General features: G+C 40.2%; 1 protein-coding gene across 17 annotated transcripts in view; it reads left to right on the forward strand.

Annotated features, from left to right (window-relative positions):
* The window catches only part of Pkp4 (plakophilin 4), a 204,532-nt gene that overhangs the window by 89,380 nt on the left and 93,058 nt on the right, over positions 1 to 22,094 (forward strand). For 16 of the 17 annotated variants that reach the window (XM_013112630.3, XM_040745384.1, XM_021226564.2 and 13 more), the window contains one exon: positions 20,971 to 21,083. The exons of the other annotated variant lie outside the window; for it this stretch is intronic. In XM_013112630.3, coding sequence (XP_012968084.1) covers positions 20,971 to 21,083 — 113 coding nt within the window. The remainder of the gene's footprint in view (positions 1 to 20,970; positions 21,084 to 22,094) is intronic. 17 annotated transcript variants of the gene reach the window in all.

A 22,094-nucleotide genomic window follows, 5' to 3' on the forward strand; every position in this document is an offset into this window, starting at 1 on the left:
TTACTGTCTCACCATAGAGTAAGCTGGGCGTCTCAAAAGACACTGTTATCTAATGGGAATTCCAGAGAAGACAGACAGTTAACATCAGGGAGCTGGATTCTCTATGTCCACAGCTGCATCCCTGGAGATTAGGGACCTGTGTGGTTTGTTTAGACCATTGCTGTCTGTGAAAAGGGTCCTTTGACCTCAAAGGGGTGGTGACCCACAGGTTGAGAATTGCTGTTCTTAGGGATTATCTTTCTCTCCAACTTAAAAATCAGTTTTATTGTCATGCTCTGGCAGTTGTGGTGTAAGAGTGACAGTGATAAAGAGCTCGGAGGGGCTGGCACAATGGTTTAGTGGGTAAGGGCACCTACCACCGAGCCTGATGACCTGAGTTTGCTCCCTGAAACCACATGATAGAAGGTGAGACCAGCTACCACAAGATGTTCCCTGACCTCCACACATGTGCTTACACACAAACACACTATGCCAATCAAATTTAGACGAACTCTGAAATTATACCTCCTGGCTCTATTTTTCTGTTCTGCCTTCTCTTGGATGTCCAGTCTTAGAAACTTGTGATCTGCATCTCTAGTATGGGAATACTAGTATTTTCTCATAGGACTTTATAGAAACTTAGTAAGTACTAACACATAGAAGTCATTCATTAGGATCGGCTGTCACCTCCTGTGACAAGCAAAAGAAAAAACCACTGGTACAGTATGTCACTCCTTTCTAATAAGTAGCAACCTGGTATTCTGTTACCACAGTTCTGTAAGAGAAACTATCTGAGGTTCATTGAAGACATGACTTTAGTTAAAGAGTGAGGTAAGGAACTTGAGACCATCTAGGGTGTGTACCTGCAGAACTGGAGTTGTCTGCCTAGAGATGCTGCTGCTATTATTAAATCTAGTAGAGATATACCATGCTGTACACTTGTTCAGACCAAGCTATGTACACGTCGGAGACATTTTTACTTACCATTTAATAATTATGTCTTAACAATAATATTGCTAAATTGCTTCATTTTAATTTTGTTATACTTGCTTAGTTTCAAAGATAAATCACCAATATGTATGAAAGTGTGAATTTAAGTTTACATTAAAAAACAGTGTGCAGTAGGAGTTTGTCTTTAGCCTATGTAGAGTGTGATAAGATGAGTTTCTGAGGTGACACAGGTGTGGTGGGATAAATAATATTTTAGAGGTGTTTGCTTGAGATTGTGTAGGCTACTGTGTTGGGGAAGTCTAATGTCAATAAAGCACTGTTGGGCCAATAGGAATCTAGATAGGTGGGAATAGGAATTCAGGAGGACTCTGGGAAGGAGAAACACAGAGAGTCGAGATGTAACACCATGGGGTAGGAAGCCCGGAAACTTCTCCGGTAAGAGACATACTTAGATTAACAATTATGGGGTAAATACTTAAGTCAGAGCTAGGCAGTAAGAAACCAAGTGATAACTTGGTTTCCCCTTTACCTTCTGTGGGAAACAGCATAGGCAGACCCTCAAGAATGGAATGTCTTGTCTTGATTCTAAAGTTAGAGCGCCAGTGTGATCTGCAGAAATGTCCTGGAATATTTCCTACGAAAAGCAGTTGCCTTGTAAATCCCTAATTGGTTCATGGCTCTTGTAGCAGTTCACAGATCCACTGTTCTCCCCTGGAAACTTGAGTGAATTGAGATGACCCAGTATCCTGCCCTGTACATTCAGAGGTTGAGAGTCTCCGTAGTAGAATGGGTTACCTTTGTTTTTGCTTTGTTGTTTTTTTCTTCTTCAAAAGGAGCCTGCCTTCTCCATAACTGCACATGCAGGCATCTAGACCTGAGGATGCTGTGCCTCAGAGGAAGGCTCCAGCCGGTGTGTTGGCCATTACTCTGACCTTCAGGAACATCTCCATGTGACTCACAGTGGGCATGTGGTTCGAGACTGACTTTTCTTTGGGAGAGTTAAGAAAGTCAATGACCTTTTCCTATTCCTTAACAGGAAGTAGGAACTGCCAACATGGAAACTAGAGTTAATTTCACAAAGCAAATGCAAAAGAAGTTGTTTCCCAACATTTTATAAAGTAGACAAAGAAATTAATATAATAAAATAATGGAAAATAGTAAACCTAAACAATAAAGGAAAACTTGACCTACCCTTTAATATGTTCAGACTGACTGGATAGAGAAGTTATAGTTTTAGCTTGGGGGAGGGGAGTCAGGAGGACACGTAGTTTTATATAGATCACTTGTTTTGTAGTTCAGCCACTGCAAAGGGGAGCATTGTTAATGGCGGCGAGCAGCAAGCACTCCTGTCTCAGTCATTTGTCTTGAGTGGTGCTTCAGACATCACTTTCTTCTTGTGGTTTTGTGATAAAATTGGATCCTCCTTATGAGCACTTGGAGGAAAGAACAAAAAAATGGCAAAGTAGGACCACTGGAAGCAGAATATAATCAAAAGATGATTGGTCTAATAGCTGTGCAGCACTGAGCCAAGTGAAGGTGATCTGAGCCATCTGTCTATAGTACAAGTTGCTTCATTGTGTTCTCTGTGTAAGACTTGGCATTTAGACCTAAATTCCTCTTTTTAGAAGGATACTTAAACAATTAATTGACAGGGTGGGGACGTAGCTCCATGATGGAGTGCTTGCCTGCCTTCTGGGCTGACAAGATGGCTCATCAGGTAAGGCTGCTTATTTCGAAGCCTAATGACCTGAGTTCAATCCCCAGGACCCACACGATCGAGGGAGAGAAGCAATCCTTGCAGCTTATCCTCCTCTCTCTACCTGCAAGCATGCCCACACCCACTCAAACAAACAAACAAACAAACAAATAAATAAATAAATAAATGCAATAAGAGAGAGAGGAAAAAAAAGAGCCCCTGTAATTCTACAAAACAAGAAAGGTTTTTTATTTCAAGTCTTAACTCTTTGAGACCAGCTTTAGTAATTAAATATTTAAGTATTGAGTATTTAAACTTTGCAGTGTACTTAATAGGCTTCACATCAACTCCTCTGTGTATTTTGCACCCATTTTACAGATGACCCCCACCCAGGTTGATAGATGTTAAAGTGACTTGCCCATTATTGTACCATTAGCAACTGACAAAGTCCCAACCAGGTTGTTCCTGTCAGTTCTTAATTCTGATTTGCCTCTAATTATACGTTTCCACATAATAAATAGTCTCAAACTCAAAAACTGGAGCTGGCAAACTATCACCACAGACCAAATCTGAACTTCACACGTTACTTTACAGGCCTCAAGCTAAGACCGTTCTATCCCATTTTCTTAGGGTTGAAAATAATCAAAAGAATGTTTGTAGCAGGGTCACAATCATCCATGTGACCCTCTGCCTTCCCACTCTGAGGACAATGAGGACACCTTGACAGAGACCTATCCTATGGTGCAGAAGGCCTCCAAGGCCTCCCCTGTACTCCTTACCTCTTGCTCTGTTTCAAAATCATGACCTGTTTTTTTAAAAGAAAAATTATTGTTGAATTCATATATGTGTGTGTAGATAAAATTACTTAATATATGTTGTACTAGATAACTACTGATGTGCTTTTCCCTGAAGAAGACAGTTTCTCCGATTCTCACACTCTTAGCTGCTTGTAGCTCTTCGTGTACGCCTGCAGCTTCCGGAACTTTTTCACTGTTGACTGTAGCATGTCTCCTGTTATTGTCCTTGTTCACATCACGTTTATGCAGCCATGTTGGTGAAATTTAATGGCTCTTGCTTCTTCCATTACTAGCAGATACACTCCCACAACTGACTCCCTGGTCCTCTGGCTCTTAAATTCTTTTGGCTTCCTCTTCCACAGTGCTCTAAGCCTCAGATGTGAGCCTTGTGTTGTAGATATATCAATTGCCCTACAGCTCTGTATTTTGATTGGTTGTGATTTTCTTTAATGATCTCTGTCTATTGTAAAGAGAGGATGAGTACCACACTATCCATGTACAAATATTTAGAATGTAGTTAAGAATTATACTAGTTTAGTTATAGTGGGGTTGTAGATTCTCCGAAATCCATGACTTCTCTAGCTTTGAGCAGTTGGCTAACTTTCTAGTATCAGTCATGATTTCTCTCTTGTCGAGCACTTCTTAAGTCCAATTAGAGAACTGTTGCTTACTACCAAAGTATGAATGCCACTCTTATTTCTTTAGCTAGGATTTCTGGTTGCTTCCCTTTGGAAGTTTTTATGGCACCTTCTGACACCATGACAGCTTGTCCTCAGGCAGGAGGCTGTTATGCCACTTCCAGCTCAGTGACCTCTGGACCCTGTGTCTGAAGTGCCTGGTATCTTCAACAACAGAGACTTACTTACCTTCCTCCTCCAGGCGGTGGGTGAGGGAGACAAAACAAAGCTCTAAAATAGAGCTTCGCATGCCTGGTGTTGGGTTTTTGTTAGATGGTTTATGGCTACCGGGGAGAGTATTGTTAGCTCAGATGTGAAAAGTTCATTTAAACACTACTTGTATATTTTACACTGACTAATGTATATTATAGATATTTTAAGTAGTTAATAGTATGATTTCTTACAACTTTTTCAAACTTCCCATCCTTCTTTTGTATTTATTTCCCTTGCCCCCATGTACAAGGAAATATTAATTGTCCTTGAAAGGAAAATAAATTTTGAATACATCAACCTTGGGGATTTTGTGCTAAGTAAAATAAGTAAACATAAGTCACAAAAGGTGACTGGTTTATTTTACCTCTTTAAAAGGAGATTTGTTTTATTATATGTGAATGGGTGTTTTACCTGCATGTATGTCTGTGCATCACATGTGGGCATGGCCTATGAATGCTAGAGCGGAGTATCAGATTTCCCTTGGAACTTGTGTTAGCAATGGACATTAGCAGCTAGGTAAATGCCAGGAATCAAACCGCAGTCCTCCAGAAGAACAGCCAGTACTCTTAACTGATGAACCATCTCCACCTCTTGCAAGTAAGGTATTAGTTCACTTATATGTAAAAGGCAAAATGGTGGTTCCCTGTTTGCAAGGTGTGGGGAGAATAGCATTATATTCTAATGAAAGTGTTGTTTCAGTTTGAGAAGATGAAGAACTTCAAAAGATGGTAAATGGTGAGGGTTACAACAATTTCATTCTTATTAGCAGTTTGTGAAATAAAATTAATTACAATTAAACAGTAAGCCAAACAGCATCATTATAAAGATTGCCTTTATTAAATTATCTGATGGAACACCAAGAGAAATATATGAAGTGGAATCTATTATTAAATCAGTCCATTAATCCAGCATATATTTCTACATAATGTATTTACTACTATTATATATTTCATGCCCTTTATGAAACTTGATTCTTAATGCACTCTTTAAGAGGTCAAAATTTAAGCAAGTAAAAAAAAATTAAGTCGTAAAAATTGGGATCACTTGTGGTTTCATGGTGCAAATAACTCTTAGCCTGTTTATTTACAAATCTAATATTTGTTGTATATATTATTCATTATGCATGGTACTGTGTTACATAAAGACATTCCCATATAAGTATATATTGTACACTGAGCATATACATCCCTTTCTCCTCTCCTCTCTTACCTCTCCATATTAGTCTGCTTTGCTTCCCCTGGACATTTTCACATTTTATGAGTACATGATTTAATTTACCTATATAAAATCTAGGAATCATAAGAGAAAATGTGGTATTTGTCTCCTTGAGCCTGATTTGATTTACTTAAATGTAATATTTCCAGTTATGCCTATTTTCTTCCTATTGTACTTCCATACTACGTTTTCATTATCCATTCTTCTGTTCTTGGATTCTGGGCTTGGTTCCATCTCTTAGCTATCATGAATCATGCTGCAGTAAACCCTGATCTGCAATTACCTTTGTGGTATGTCAACTTGATGCCCTTTGGGTCAATACCCAGGAGGGATATAGCTGGGTCATATGGTAGATCTGTTTAGGGTGTTTGTTGCTTTTTTATGAACCCCATCCTGATTTCCATAGTGGCTGAACTAATTCACATCCCCAACAGGGTGTATAATGTTTCCTTTTCTTCAGTTCTCACAAGCATTTGGTATTTGTTTTCTTAATGACTAATTCTAACTGAGATGGAATCTTGGATGCATTGTTAGTTTGCATTTCTCTGATGTCTCCTAAGGTTGAACCTCTTTTCATATATTTACTGGTCATTTCCATTCCAACTTTTGAGAACTTAATGTTGGGCTGTTTGAATTATCATTCAGATTTTTAAATTCTTACACGGTCCAGGTGTTACTCTTCCATTCAGTTTATAGCTGGCATAGTTTCTCCTATCCTATAGATTATCTCTTCACATGATTCACTGCTTCCTTTGCTGAAAAGAAACTTAAATTATTTCATTAGACCCTTTTTGTCAATTGTTGGTATTATTCTCTGAACAGCTGGAGTCCTTAAGTTTTTGGGACCTGAAGAGATGGTACAATGGTTAAGAATCCATACTCTCCTTGAAGAGGATCCAAGTACATTTCCCAGCATCCACATGACATGTCGGAAGCCTCTAGAATGGTCTCTATGAGTACCTGTACTCACGGGCGTGGTGTGTGTGTGTGTGTGTGTGTGTGTGTGTGAGTGAGTGAGTGAGTGATTAAGAATAAACTCTATCTTTTCCTATGTCTTTAAATATTTACCATACTTTTTACTCAAGCAATTTCAGATTCAGGACTTGTATTAAGATCTTTGATCCATTTTGAGTTGATGTTTGATTAGGATGAAAGTTTACTTTGTTTTTTCGAAGGCCTTCAGGCCATTGTTAAATATTTGAGAATTTTCTGATTTTCTAATGTGCACATTTAACTTCCCTCTTAGAACTGACTTCATTGTGTCACATAGGCTTTGATACATTGTGTTTTCTTTTTCATTTGATACTAGAATTTAATTGCCTCCCCCTTGATTTCTTTGCTGTTCTTTTTATCACTCAGTAGTGTGCTGGTCAACCTCCACCAGTTTGTGTGTTTTTCCATAGTTTCTCTTGCTGTTTATGTCTTGTTTTATTGCACTGTGGTGAGATAACATATACTATACCTTTGTCACTTGTAATTTTGGTTTCAGATCTTGTTTTGACAGACATTAGGACAGTGAAGCCCATTTCTTTCTTAGGTCCGTTTGTCTGGAGTATCTTTTTTCCACCCTTGCACTGTGAGGTAGCATCTGTCGTCGACAATGAAATGTGTTTCTTAGAGGCAGCAAACATCCTGTTCCCTCATCCAGTCTGCTGGTTATCTTTTGATTAACATCCAGAGTTATTATTGAAACTTGTGTTGTTTCCTCTCATTTTCTTGATTTGTTTGTTTGGTTTAGTTTGGGTTGGGTTTGGGGGGGTCATATTCAGTATCATCCTATTCTTCACTGGCTTCTGGATATGGTTTGTTTCCTGTAGCCTTAGAGGTATATTTATCTATCTCTTCCATCCAGAGCATTCCTTTGTATGTCCTCCACAGTAAAGCTGCTTTAGTGGTTGTAAATTTCTTTAGCTTATTTTTATCATGGAAAGTCTTCTTTCTCTTATACTTACAACTAATTTTGCTGGGTGAGTAGTCTTATGTGACCTTTGTCTTTCAGAGTATGAAATATGCTTTGCTAAGCACTCTTGATTTTAAATGTTAAGGGGTTGGAGAGATGCCTCAGTGGTTAATAGAGCACTCGCTGTTCATAATCAGAGACTTAAATTTAATGTTTTATGTTTCCTGTGTTTTTTTGCGTTGGGATGTATACATGAGGTTTATGTGTATTTTTTTTAATTGCCCTTATTTTTTCATTGGGTGTGTTTGTAGTATTCAGTCACCAGAGGACTTGGAAATCGGTTACAGCTGCCTGCAACTATAGCTCCAGGGTATCTCACACTGTCTTCTTATCTCTGTCCTCTGCATACACACACACACACACACACACACACACACACACACACACACACACACACACACACAAACTCAGTCAACACACACATGAATACATTTTAACAAATTGTTGAGAAATATGCAGTTTTTTTTCTATGGGCTTGGATCTATGTTATTTGGCACTTCTCTCTTGCAGATTTCAATATACCTTCTTTGTTCTGTCTATTCAGTGTTTTGACTAGAGTGTTACTTGGGAAAGTTCTTCTGGTCCTGTCTGTTTGGTGTTCTGAATGCCTCCTGGAGCTAAATTGCTGTCTGCTTTCCTAGACTTGTACATTTTCTGCTCTGGTTCTATTGAAAGTGTTTTCTATGCTTTAGTGTGAAATTCTCCTTTGCCCATGATTATGAATTTGGTGTATTCATAGTATCCTAAGTGTTCTTTTTCTACTTGTTAATTTTTTATCTTTGTCATGTCTGGATATTTCAATTTCTCTACTGCATCTTCAAGGTTCACTTAGTTCCTCCATGTGATCCATTCTGTTATGAGTGTTTCCATGGAACTCGTGTGTTTGTCTTCCTGAATTTTCATTTCTGTTACTTCAGGTGTCCTATTTCCTTATTGATTTTCACATCCTATATTGTATTCACTGTTTCAACCAGCTATTCTCTTGGGAACACATTCATGAGTTTATTTGTATCTTCCTTTGTTTTCTGTGACTGTGTTGTGCTTGTTCTTTCAAATTCCTTGTCTGGGATTTCATCTAATTCATGTTTGTTTGTTTGTTTGTTTTGAGACATAGTTTCTATATAGTCCTGGCTGTCCTTGAACTAGCTCTATAGACCAGGCTGGCCTTAAACTCACAGAGATCTGCCTGCCTCTGCCTCCTGAGTGCTGGGATTAAAGATTAAAGGGTGCATGCGTGCGTGCATGTGTTGTGTTGTGTTGTTTATGTGTTCTATGTTTCTTATCTTCTGGTAGATGCAGATAACACTGCTTCATTTCCTTAGCTCGTTCACTTTGCTATTTTTTATTTTTATGAATAAGATTTTAATTTAAAGGAGCCAAATGCTATCTGCAATGGATGAAACAGATACAGTAATATGGAAATCCAAATGCCTTCTCCCCATTGTCCTGCTCTCCTTAGCTAATCATGCTGATCTGTCTCTGAGACCCTCCAACAGTTGCCTCCGTACTCAAACAAACTAACCAGGTCTTTACTTGCGTTTTAGTCAGCTCTTCATTGTCTTTTTTTTTTAAACTGACATTTAGTGATACTTCTGAGGTCAGAAATAACTATTAAACACATTCTGTTTAATGACTGCATAGTGTGCTGCCGTGTGAGGTACTGTAGTTAAACTGCTGCTATGTGGGTGTGTGTGGACATTATTGCCCGCGATGCTGGAGCTGATGCTGTATGCATGGCTTCTACCTCCATGGGCTACATACTGAAAAGTGCACCTGCAGGGTCACGAGAAGTGTGTATTTTCTTTGTTGTTTTAATCGTTACCATCAGGCTGATTTCCCAAAGATTTATAGCAAACCTTCCTGACTGCCAACTGTGCAGGGGCCCAGCTCCCTGGCTCCACACTTTAAAATGTTGGCCAGTGTCATAAATGGCACCGCATAGTTGTTTTATTTCTCCTTACTAATGAATTACAGCAGTTTTCCAATATTTTAACTAGCTTTCGCGGTTTATTGTAGGTTAGCTGCCCGCTGTACCCACTCTCCTGTCCTCACACTCCCCATCTCTCTCCCTGCCTCAGACTCTCTCCCTTGAACTTCTTTGTAGAATTAGACGTTGAACCCCAAGTCACACACCTGTAGTACTGGACAAGTGATCCCCCACTCTCCTGCACCTCTAGCCTTTACTTGATTTTCTTTGTATGCTCTCCTGGTGCTCTCCTAGGTGTAGAGCTGTTTCCCTTAATAGTTTTGAGGTTTCCTATTTTAAGGTTATAAAAGTGCTCTAGGTCATCTTTTCGTTTTGTTTTCCAAGACAGGTTTTCTTTTTTTTCTCTGTGGCTTTGGAGTCTGTCCTGGAACTCACTCTGTAGACCAGGCTGGTCTCAAACTCACAGAGATCCGCTGCCTCTGCCTCCCGAGTGCTGGGATTAAAGGCGTGCGCCACCTCCACCCCGCTTTCTAGGTCATCTTTTTAATGGATGTGTTTTTTCTTGTGTATACTTGCATGCTCTTTTCACGTAAGGGTGCTTGTGTGGACCACGGTTCTGAAGTAGCTTGTGCTCTCGTGATGCCACTAGACTTTTCCCGCTCTGCAATCACACCTTGTCATTAGGAAGTGCCCGGGTATATTTGGCATCTGGCGCTTTACTTATTATTAAGTTCTAGGACTTTATTTGATTTGGGGAGAAGGTTTTGAAGTAATAAAGCTAATTACAGTTCTAAATATAACCTTACAGAGCAGAAAATGAGCTTCTTGCTCAAATTTCCAGCCTTCTGCTATGGAGAAAGCAAGGGCATAGAGTTCCCACTCTACCTCCTCACATCATAGTCCTTTAACCTTCCGCAGGTAACTTAGCATGCTTCTGCTGCCCTGACAGCTGTGCCTCAAAGCTAGCTTGTGTTTTTTAAGAACTTCAAAAAAAAAAAAAATGAGGGCCAGAGAGATGGCTCATTTGATGTCCTTAGTTCAGTCCCCAGAACTGATATGTACAAATCCCCATGAGGTGCCATGCGTTTGTAATCCCAGTACTCCTGCAGTGAGATGCCAAGTCGAGACAGGAACCTCAGCCAGGAGCTTGCTAAGCCAGCTAGTCTGAAGTATGCAGCATGCCAGAAATAGCAAGGAAGACCTCAACAAGGTAGAGGTCAAGAACCAACTCTCAGAAACTGTCCTCAGACCTTGACATGTGATGTGGCATGCACACATGAATAAGAATTACAGAAACACATGTGCAGAATGCCTGGCCTACAGTCAGCACTCACGCCGTAGCAGCCAGCGTTATTTTAATGTTGTGACAGGAGAAAAATATAGACCCATGACTGCAGATTATATCCGTGCCAAACATAAGCAAATAAATGTCTTCATAAGTGATCATATATTATATACAAGATGAAAAAATATCCAATGTGCTAATTTAGAGATGCAGACAAGTAAATTTATCTGGAAAATTAGCAGACAGCATCTTGTCAAATTTGCCACTTCTAAGAATTTTTTCTTCTATTTCTTTTCTTCCACACTGCTAGCCATGTAGACCTAACATGAGTTTAAGAATAATAAATGTTTATTCATGAGATAGGATTGCAGTGAGTCAAAGTCAGGGTTAGGGTATGTTCTGCCATTGAGTACATCCTTAGCCCCTGCTCAACTACTTTATCAGATAAATAGGGGACATACAGATGTTCTAAAAGGGCTACAACAGGTTAAGTTAAAAGGCTTTTTTTTTTTTTTTAATGTAGCTGACCAGCAACAAGGAGTGAGTGTCAGGGGAGAAAGAACATGTTTAGAAAAAAGGCAGAGGGATATCAAGACTGAAATGGGCATCTAGACTTAAGTCATCCCCAGATATGGCCTGCCTCTCTTGTCACTCTCATGGTCCTTGAAGGGTAACGTAGCTATGAGTAGATCATTGGTCTTTCTTAATCACATTTCTGAAGAAGCCAAGGTAAATTCTAAAAGTTTAAAAATGAATGACACTCTCAATGAAGTTAGATGCATAAAATGAAACATTTACAAGATTAAGAAGACAAAAAAAAACCCACCTCTTTAATCACTTGAGCCTCTACAAGGGTTTCAAAGGCTACAGAGGAGCTAGCATGTGCACATTCTGTTAGAGCAGAAGGAACATCCCACAAAAGCAACTCTATCATGATCATAAAAAAACACACATAAGATAGATGGTGTTTTCCTTTTCTATTAATTTGTCATTGCTAACACAGTTTTTAAAAACTAGTCTCATATTTTGTAGTGCTACTTGTTAGAGTTCATAAAGGAAGGGTTAGATTTAGACTATTTTATTTTACTACTTTTATATTTTTGGCTGTGTATACAATAAATACTCTCCACAGAGAAAATGAGAGATTAGGCATTTATTCTCCATTTCGGCAAATAGTGATCTCTGTGCCTTATTATCCTGGACTGTACAGTCAGTTCACTCCCAGATAACCACCTTACATTAGAGGACATGTATTCTGTATCTTTTTGTTTGTGTATGTGTTTGTTTTTGGAGACAGGTCTCACATGTAACTCTGACTGGCCTGGAACTCACTATACGTAAAGGCCAGCCTGCCCCTGCATCCCACATGCCAAAATTAAAAGTGTGGGCCACCACACCTGCTATGACATGCATCTTAATAGTTTTAAAATACATATGTAATAGAAAGTCAAAGTTATTGTTGTTATTACTGTTATTCATAATTTCTTAATGTGCAAGTCAAAGAAATAACTAAGTAACAAAGATACTACGTTTTAAAGAAAAGAACAGCATGTTGTAGATGTGAGTTCTACCAAACCACTATGATATTGGAAGAAAATATCAGTTGTCAGCTAACACTGGCTCCAAGTACTTACTGTCCTCATGTCCTGCTGCCTTAGTGTTTAGTTAACAACAGGACTTTGCAAATATAAAGAATTTTAACCCTGCTGGGAAAACCTCAGGTAGCCCAAGATTTAAGTAGAATTACTGATTCTTTTATGTATACGCGTACTTCTCATATAGCACACATACACCTTTTTAGGAGAGAAGCTAAGTGAAAATGAGAAGGCATTGCTAGTTCAGGACTTGAAAATATCCCTAGACTGTTAAATCAGTTTTCAGAACTGATTTACAAAGGATATAGACTTGAGAGATGAGGGAATTGGATGGTTAAAAAAAGATAATTGCAGTGGGCAGAAGAGGGGACAATGAACAGTGCATTTGAAATTAGGGACAATGCGTCATGCCTCTGAAAATATGCACTCAGTATTAATTTCACAAAGCAGTATCTCCATGAGACTCCTCACAGCTAATTTGCTAAGAGTTAATGAAGTGTTGGGCAACTAAGGTCCAGCCCCACCTCTGTCTGTGTTTCTCTGTGACTTCAGATAAAAGCAGAACATAGCTTTATACACAGATCTTTTTGTCCAAATATCTTTGCTGTCTTTCAAAGGAGATGTGTTTCAAATGCTTTAAGGACCTCAAAAAAGGATTGTCTGTAAGATACTATCCAGAAAATTTGCAATCAATTTTACATACTACATAAAATAATGAAGTGTTCCATTCACTCATGAGGTGTGAGTTGAACAGATGCCATGGCCAGGGCTTTGCTGTGGGATGAAGGAGATGGTAGGCGTTCACAGGAGTGTCATGTCTCAGGAGTGTGGAGCAAATAAGGAAGAGCGTTGTCTTACAAGTATAGGAAATCATAAATAGTTTCATGTAGGTGCCACTCTCAGGGGAAGATCTATTAATATCCTGGGGGACACTGATGGTTTTCATTTGAGAAAGACAGTGTTAGGTTTTAAGTTTCTTTTTATTCAGAGGGAAGTAGTTAGTACAAGGGTGGTAAGTCTCATGTTCCTACTTATTTCTGTGATTGATTATGCATTGACTGGGGGACTACCACCTAGACATTAACTTGTGATAGGTGATCCAGACACTGGGTCATCTCTACAGTACTAGCTGAGATCTTGAAACTGAGAAATCCAAGGACCCTTTGTGAATATGGATGCTTTGGTTTCAGTGCCGCTTAGGTTAGAAAATAATATTTAGATCTTACAGAATTTCTTAATGGTTTTGGTGGGACAGTACTTGAAATGCAGCCAGGGATCTTCGCCTGATGGTGAATAGTATCACAAGATCAATGTTAGTACTGTTCTCCTTGCCTAACTCAAAATCTGCAATGATAGATGATGACTTTAATTCACTCATCTTTTGAATATAGGAAAGATGGGGGTGTCTTCATATGTCATCAGCTGGAGATATCTTGCCTAGTGCCTTGATTCAATTAGGACGCAGAATATTAATGATTTCAGTGCCTTGGATGGTATTGTATTGTTATAGGAGACAGTGAAAAGCTGCATTAGTGAAAGGCTAATATAGGTCATAGGAGAAGGAAACAGACTGAGGAAGCCTGGGCTCGCGGTGCTATGTCTTCAGATGAGAACAATTTCAGTATTAAATGAGGAGAAGTATTAAAGAACACACAGAGAGATGAGCAAGATCTTAGAGGTGGCCAGGGGGCCCTAGAGAGGGAAGCATTGGACAGGAGGGGCCATGCTCTCCACTAAGCCTGGAATAGAACCGGCAGTGCCTGCAAATGTGAAGCCAGCATGTGGAGACTTCATTGGATGAACAGAAGGGCCGGCCGCTCTTTCTTCGCTGTCAGCAGCACTGTCATAGTAACCGTTGTAGCTCCTCCTGTGGTAATGAAGCAGGCAGCTAGGAGTAAGCACATGACAGTGATGCAGGTGTGCAGACGAGGCCGAAGGGCTCTTGCCTCAAAGCACAGTGAACCTTGACACACACGCCGCGAACTCATGGCCTGTACCAGTATGGGAAAGAAAAGAGTGTAAGACGGAGTATGGTTTCCAGGCCAGCTGACCGGACAATTATGCAACATGCTGGAGATGGGAATACTATGAACTCGTTATGCTAATAAGTAGAGCCTGGAAGGAGCCAAGAGAACACCCTCCCTTCTGGAAGGCACCTCAGTGTTGGGTGTGGAGGAGTGCATAGTCTGTACCAGAGAGAGTTGTAGGAAAAAGAAGTATTTTTAGGAAAGAACTACATTGCGGTTGAAGCCTGGTGAGTATTCTTAGTAACCTAGAGGTGGGGAGTATTCTGGGTAACAGATGAGCAGCTCGTATAGAAGGTTTGTAACGCACAATGAGACTTCATGGAGCACAGTTGGAAAGGGTCAAGAGGCATGGCACTCCAGCCATCAGGGAGGATTTAATGCGGGCGAGAGAGTAGGCACCCCCAGGAGGTGAAGTCGGCCCTGCTTTTAGGACCAGCACCAGTCTTTGAAGCTGAGAACCAACTGAGTGCAGCTATTTCTGCTTGTCAAGAGAGGCGGGGGTGGAGTCTTCTAATGCTGGATGCTTCTGGAAGCCAGAGCAAGGACTGTAGCCTCGTACATAGATGCACAGAATTCCTGGTGCTGCCGTTTCAAAGAAACACGGAAATCGCTGTAAGGGGGAAGACGGAGAACTCAAAGCTGGGAGTTTAGGCAAAGGTGCAAGCCTGAAGAGGAAGGGGAACAGGAGGAAAGATTTCAGGCCACATGGACTTGTAAGAACAAATGGATACGTTTAAAAGGGGGGGTGGCTCTAGAAATCTCAGAAATAGGAAATATTTTCTTTGGGACAAATCCAGTGCATGAACTAAAACCTAAACAAGGCACTGCTGATTTAATACCTGGGAGTTTTTCATGGCTACTGCTCAGAAAAATAAAGGGAAGAACCTTAACTATACTGTAGACTCAATATGTGAATCAGTTTTCCACCTGAATGGAACAGATTGACCAGATAAAGCCTTTACACTCATTGTTGAGCTGAACTAGAAAGGAAAGATGGATTACAGAAACTGAAATGACAGGTCCTCAGCTGAGCACCTCCTCCCTGCATTGAGGGCTCAGGGCTTCTGCTGATGGTGCTGTATTGGGAGGTTCTGGAAGCTTGATGTGGAACCTCACCGCAGGAAATAGGCCATTGATATTATTGGGGTGTTTCATCCTTGACCCCTCTCTGTTCCTTTTCTCTGCTTTCTGGGTACTATTCTGCCTTGCTCCTCCCCGCCGTGATGGACTGACACCTGAAATCATGAGCTTGTTGCTGTCAGCTGCCTGCACATGAGTGCTCAGAGCCCTACAGAACTCCAGCTTTACCACCGGGTGATGTGAGACCTGTTTCCATAGAAGACAACCAGGACTGTGGTAGCAATAAGGGGAAATTTTTCACCTGAGAGTCTGGTATTTGTGAATACCAAAAACCTAAATGGCCATTACACTTAGGAAGTAAACACTGGTTATTGAGGAAATACAAAGTAAAGCATAAGCCAGGTAGACGCCCCAAAAGGATGAGAGAGACCAAATCCCGTGCAGTGAGTGGGAAGTTCAGCTACTTTGAAAGATAATCCAGTAGCCATTAGGAAATAAAATTGATGATGTCTATACCTTTAAATGTAGAAATAACCCTTCTGTATCTGCTCTGGAGAAGTCTGGCTCAAATGCACAAGATTTAGTCAAGAATGTTTGTTTTACAGAATGCTTGTAATAGCATAAGCAATTAGAAATAACTCATGGGTCCATCATGATGACAGCATGAATACACGTGTGTTATCATAAAGAGGGGTATTATTGACCAGTGAAAATTAATGAGCAAGAGTTGCCCACACTGACACTAATAACTAAGACTCTTACTATGTTAAAAGCTATGTGCAAAGGGACTATACAACATGCTAGCTACATAAATTAAATATGTAGAAGCAGTAACAAAAATATTCATGAAAAATGTACATCAGATCCAAGGTACTGATTTCTTCTCCAGAGGGGTGAAGAGAGAAGAGTAGGATCCCGGAGAAGGAAGCCCAGGGCTATCATTGTACTTTAATGTAAGATACTGTTTTTCCTCTTAAGACACCTGAAACAGATAATAGCGTAACAGTGAGGCTTGCTATAAGTGATCTGTTACTCACTTTCACAGAAGCTGACTGCTTTATTATCTGAAGTATGTCACACTATTCAGAAACTGAGTGAAAGAAACTTACATCCCTGTGAAAAAGGAGAAACCATGAGAGCGGCCAAGGTGGGCCCCATGGAGTGTTTTCTGTGCAGAGATTTATCATAGGTGAGTGCCTGTACAGAGGGAAGGAGCAGCAGGAAACATAGGAAGGGTATCCACCTCTGTGCTGACTGATAAAGCCATAGCCATGCCAAGAAGGAAGCCTCTCTGGGTCCAGCCTTTCTAGGCCTCTATAGTCAGCAGCTGCAGAAGGCCGGGCCAGAGGGTGTGGCTGTTAGCAGAGGGGTTCTTGGTGTCTTGGTAGCTCCTAAGCGAGCTAGGGCAGTGAATCCTTCTCCTTGGACTGGGCAGGTCTGTCCACCATCATGAGATGCAGCACCATTTCTATTGTCCTGATGCTCCCTCAGTCTTTATGGATGGATTTATGATAGCAATGACGTTAATAGGAAGAGCCTGATGCTCTCTTAGTCTTTATCAGTGCATTTGTGACAGTGATAATAATAAGATAAAGAGCCTTGCAATACATTCGCAGATTAGCCTTTTAGAGCATATTCGTCCCTTCACTGTCTTTATAAGGCTGTGGCTCTCTTGGCTGGACTAAATGACATCTCAGCCTAATTATCTTAATGAGTGTTATCTTAGATTCCATTGGATGTGTTTTGTATGACTACGTAAGGCTACCTTCCTTATCACTCAGTCGAAGAAGGCAATAGGGACAGAATTGTCAAATACTTATAACCTTGTCCATTTGGGTGCCAGTTACATATGGGTTTGACTTGTATGCTGTAGAACTAATATTTATCATTAAATAAGACGAACATATACTTTATTTGGAAGTTCCCAGAGTTATTAGGTACCAGTTGCTGATCCATGCTGTCCAGCTTCCCGGTACTCTGCCTTTGGCACTGTGATGATGTCCTGCTAATGAGAACTGTTGATCCATAAGTAGGGTGGTTTTGATAAATTAGTGAGTAATTGTGTGGACTCTGGAACTGGTAGAGATATAATATAGACTTTATTCTATTCATTAGCATGTTAAAGTAATATCCCGACTTTCACATTGACACCATGGAGTTCCAGCAGGGATTCAGGGGCCCAAGCAGTTCACACATGTGGATATTTCTGAGGGCTTCCCGTTCCTAGTGACACACAGACCAATGCTCCTAATTAAGCAGAAAAGGAATTCCGTTAGTGTTTATTAATGACTTTTCACACGTATGGCAATGCCTGAAGAGCATAGCTTCCAGAACAGTTTACAAATTCCCCCAACAAACGTGGTCAGATAGTGTTGATGCAGCCCTAGACCTAGACACACAGCTTGCATGGAGGTGGTTTCTGTGTGAGGAACTTGACCTTGAGACCCGATTCAGGAAGTACTGCAGGTAGGCGGAGGCCAGGTGAGGGAGAAGAGGAGACTCCTGTTTCCTGGAGCCAGTCTGCAGGTGAGCCTGTGAGTCACTGTCTGGCTCCAGTATGTCTTAGGCCAGGGCAGAGTCACTTGCCTCTGGCCATGAGTAAGGAATTGTGAGAAACTGTGTCTTGTCCCTGACTCCAAGTAGAAATTTCCTCTACAGTCCCTTGAAGGGTGGTTTCAGAAGCCATAGAGGATGCCACAAACACGATTTAAAGATCTACCGTGATGGAATGCTTTTCTAAAAAAGAAGCTTTCTTTTTTTCATGGCTGTGCTCTTATTAGAGATCTTACTCCAATGTGGTAACTTGAATGTCCCTAAGTGGAAAAACATGCCAGCCCCCAATCCCTATTTGCCATCGAGAACAGGATACAAAAAACGATGTTACAGACACTTGGGGATCTGGGAATGATCCCTTCCTGGACTAACTTTATACAAATAGTCAAGTATGGTGAAGAGAGGTGTATCTAATAAACAGCTGAATAAAATATATAAGAGAATAGACCACACACACACACACACACACACACACACACACACACACACACACACACACACACACTGCTCTCCAGCTGCTGAACAGCTTGCATTATCCAATGAGCCTGTGACACCGAGTTCACTGGGAGAGAGTGATGAGCGGTTAGCATCACTTCTGTAAATGATTCTAGTACTATTTCCTTCTCTGCACAGAAACCATTGTTTCTGTTGATACTTGGGTTTGGTTCCTGAGCTGTGGCTGTTGTTGAAAAAGTTCTTGCCAAGTTTCTGTGTTTCAGGACTTAAATTTGGATCTTTGATCCCTTTTGGATTGATTGTTGTACAAGGTGAGAAAGATCAGAATCTAACTTTGTTCTTCTGTAGAGAGAAAGCCAATTTTGCCAGAACCATTTTTTAGTCTATTCCCCCTTCCCAAAGTGTAATTTTAAACTCTTTTGTCAAAAATTACATGGGTATGTCTTTGCTGTTTTATTTCCAGCTCTTCTGTCCTATCCCCTTGGTCTACCCATCTTCTTCTATGCCAGTGCCAGGCTGTTTTCATCACTATAGCTCTACAGTATAATTTGAGTGTGGAAATTGTGATATCGCCAGTATTGTTCTCACTCCTTAGGGTTCCTTTGGTTGTTTGGGTCTTTTGTGGTTTTATGTAAATTCTTATATCGTTTTTTTCTAAACCTTTGAAATATGACATGGAAATTTTAATGGTATTGTGTTGATTCTGTGGATTGATTTTGGTAGCTTAGGTATTTTCATAATATTAATTTTCCCTACCTAGAAACATGGAATATTTTTCTGTTATCTAGTATCTTCTGTGATTTCAAAAGGTCTTTCCCATCTTTGATTAGATATATTTTCAGCACTTAATTTTAACTGGTTGTGGTGGCACTTGCTTTTAATCCCAGCACTTGTTGGTCAGAGGTAAGAGTAGGATCTCTGTGAGTTCCAGGCCAGGCAAAGGCCACCTAAAGAGATAGTGAGACTGTGTCTCCTGCCTGCCCCCCCCCCCACATACACAAGCATGCATGCACGCAAAACCCCTTAACTTTGGAGAAAGTTCAAAGAGCATAGTTACCAGGCAGCCCACAGTACAGTAGAAATCTTCACTACTATACTGCAGACCAGGGACTGATATGCAGAATTTACAAAGATTCTAGGAATTAAATACCAAGAAAATAAAACCGAAGAGACAGTTTTTAAACAGTGGCCACCATGTTCAGTATCCCTAGCCATCGGGAAAATACGAATTAAAACTATTTTCAGTTCTACCTCAACACCCCCCCTATCAAAATGATCATCATCAGCAAATCCGACAGCACATCTTAGAGAGGATATGGAGAAAAAGGAACCCTTATCCAGTGCTGGTGGGAATGTAAATTAAACAGCTATTGTGGAAAGCAATTTGGAGATTTCACCCAAAACAAAACAAAAACCCCAAAAATAGAACTACTATGTGACCCATCCGGGCATCTACCCAGGGAGCTCCAAACTCCACTATAGAGATATATGTACCCTTGTTCACTGCTGTGTTATTCACAGTAGCAAAGAATTAGACCAAGTTGTCCATCAACAGATGAATGGATAATGAAAAAATTATGTATGTTCATAAAAATAAAATTTAAAAATTTCACGAAAATGGATGAACTTAGAATGTATAACACTAAGCATGGTCACACAATTGCAGAAGGAAAAACACATTCTTTCTCATTCAGAATGTAGACAAGAATCTATGTGTATATGGATGCATGCACATGTGGACTTGGAACACATGAACAAAGAAAGTTTAAAAAAGCTAAATATGAGGATGTGGAAGGGCTGAAAGCAGGCAATAGATACTAGTTATGAAAAAATATTAAAGATAATTGTTTTTCTAGTTCTAATTCTGTAATGATTCATTTTAGTGGTGGATAAGTGCATAAATATATTTAATACTGAATAAAATTTGAATGAGAAGCTCTAGCTATTTTAAGTTTCTGTTCCAACTGTATAGAAGTTCAGTGAGTTGTATATAGACCTTCTGCAGAGTAGCAACATAAATTTTAAAGAGAACAATCTTTTTTAGTTATGTTATAGAATGAATGCAGCCAGATACTTACTGTGGGGTTCATATATTTCCATGGTGCAGTGTCTTATATCAAACATGGAACTGAGATTTCCAACGTGGAGATTTGTGGTTTTAGTGTGGTCCTGATATGCAGTAAGCAGGGGAGATATAAAAATTAGCCATTGAGGAGAAGGAGCTTTGACTGGTTGGCATGTTTACATGAAAACATCAGATAAGGTATCTGCGCACCTTTAGTTTAATGTAGTACTCTGTAAAAGTACTGGTTAAAACTTTGACTATCATTGAAAACAAAGGGCACATAGGTATCTACATGTTTTCATTTCCAACTTGAGTTTTCTCAACGCAGACACCCACATGGCCACAGGTAATTGTTCATACCCGAACTGCACACGCCTCACTGTAGCTCTATGTGATGGGTATGTTCCTGTGTTTCCTGTGACAAACATGAATTCTGATCTTTCTGAGCAGCAAACCTGGTCGCCTTATATGCCTTTTATCTCCTTGAATCACAGGAGCTTCAGTTTCAACGACTCACCCGAGAACTGGAAGTGGAAAGGCAGATTGTTGCCAGTCAGCTAGAAAGATGTAGGCTTGGAGCAGAATCGCCAAGCATCGCCAGCACCAGGTACAGGGCCAGTGGCTCTATCTTTCTGCACCCAAATTACATGCCTCAGTAAGTTAGCGGGGTTGCAGCGACCGATCCTGGAGAACGCTGTTCCTGTTAACTTCCATTCTGAATCTGACACCCAATGCGTATTTATTTTGCTTGTGGGAAGCTGCTGACAGTATTGATTGTTCTTCAGTCCCGTCCTGAGGTGTGCGATGCAACACTGGTCAGCTCATGCAGCAAGAAAGGGCTGCTGCCTTCAGAGGCGGGGCGTCTTGCTTGGCACACCGTTGACGGACACGTCACAGTCAGTGACTAGCTGTGATGACTAGTGCTTGGGCCACACGACATAGGCTCTTAAAACTAACAAATATTTCTAAGTGTACGGTCGAGTTGGCCTTTAGAAATGCCTTCAATTTACTTTCAGTTTTTCTAAAATCTGTGAAACTGCTACATACAGCAATTACACTGAAATAATCCAAAGTGTTCAAATATGGTAAGTACAACAAAATGATCGTATTTTTAAGGTCACAATTTTTTAAATTTAAATGACCTCTTCTACTCTTTAAAAATAATATCACAATTATGTAAATTGCTACCATATACTGCTTGTGTTAATCATTGCTTGTCTGTAGATCTGTTTCCTAAAAGTTACATATCACTAGAAGCATACATTTACTTTTAACATTTGCATTTTTAAGCTTGGTATATGGGACCTGCACACCACAGCCCCACATCACATCAGTTATCTCTAACTACTGACTTACTCTCCTCAGTGTCTTCTGTAGTTCATTGGAGACATCTTCTTGCTGAATAAGATGCTGCCTGCAGCTTTTCTAGTTAGTGGTTGATGTGATTGGTAAACTCTTAGGCTTCATTTGCATGAATATTTCAGGCTCAGCCTTGACAGGTGTGTATGCTGCTGTTTATGTTTCAGACATAAAGTATACAAAAAATCCCATAGGACTGTTGAAAGTGTAAACGTAGGTGGTTGTGTTTTTTTGTAAATATCTGGGGAATTTTTTTTCT

This window comes from Mesocricetus auratus, unplaced genomic scaffold (assembly GCF_017639785.1).
Source record: "Mesocricetus auratus isolate SY011 unplaced genomic scaffold, BCM_Maur_2.0 Super-Scaffold_100004, whole genome shotgun sequence".
Lineage (NCBI taxonomy): Eukaryota > Metazoa > Chordata > Mammalia > Rodentia > Cricetidae > Mesocricetus > Mesocricetus auratus.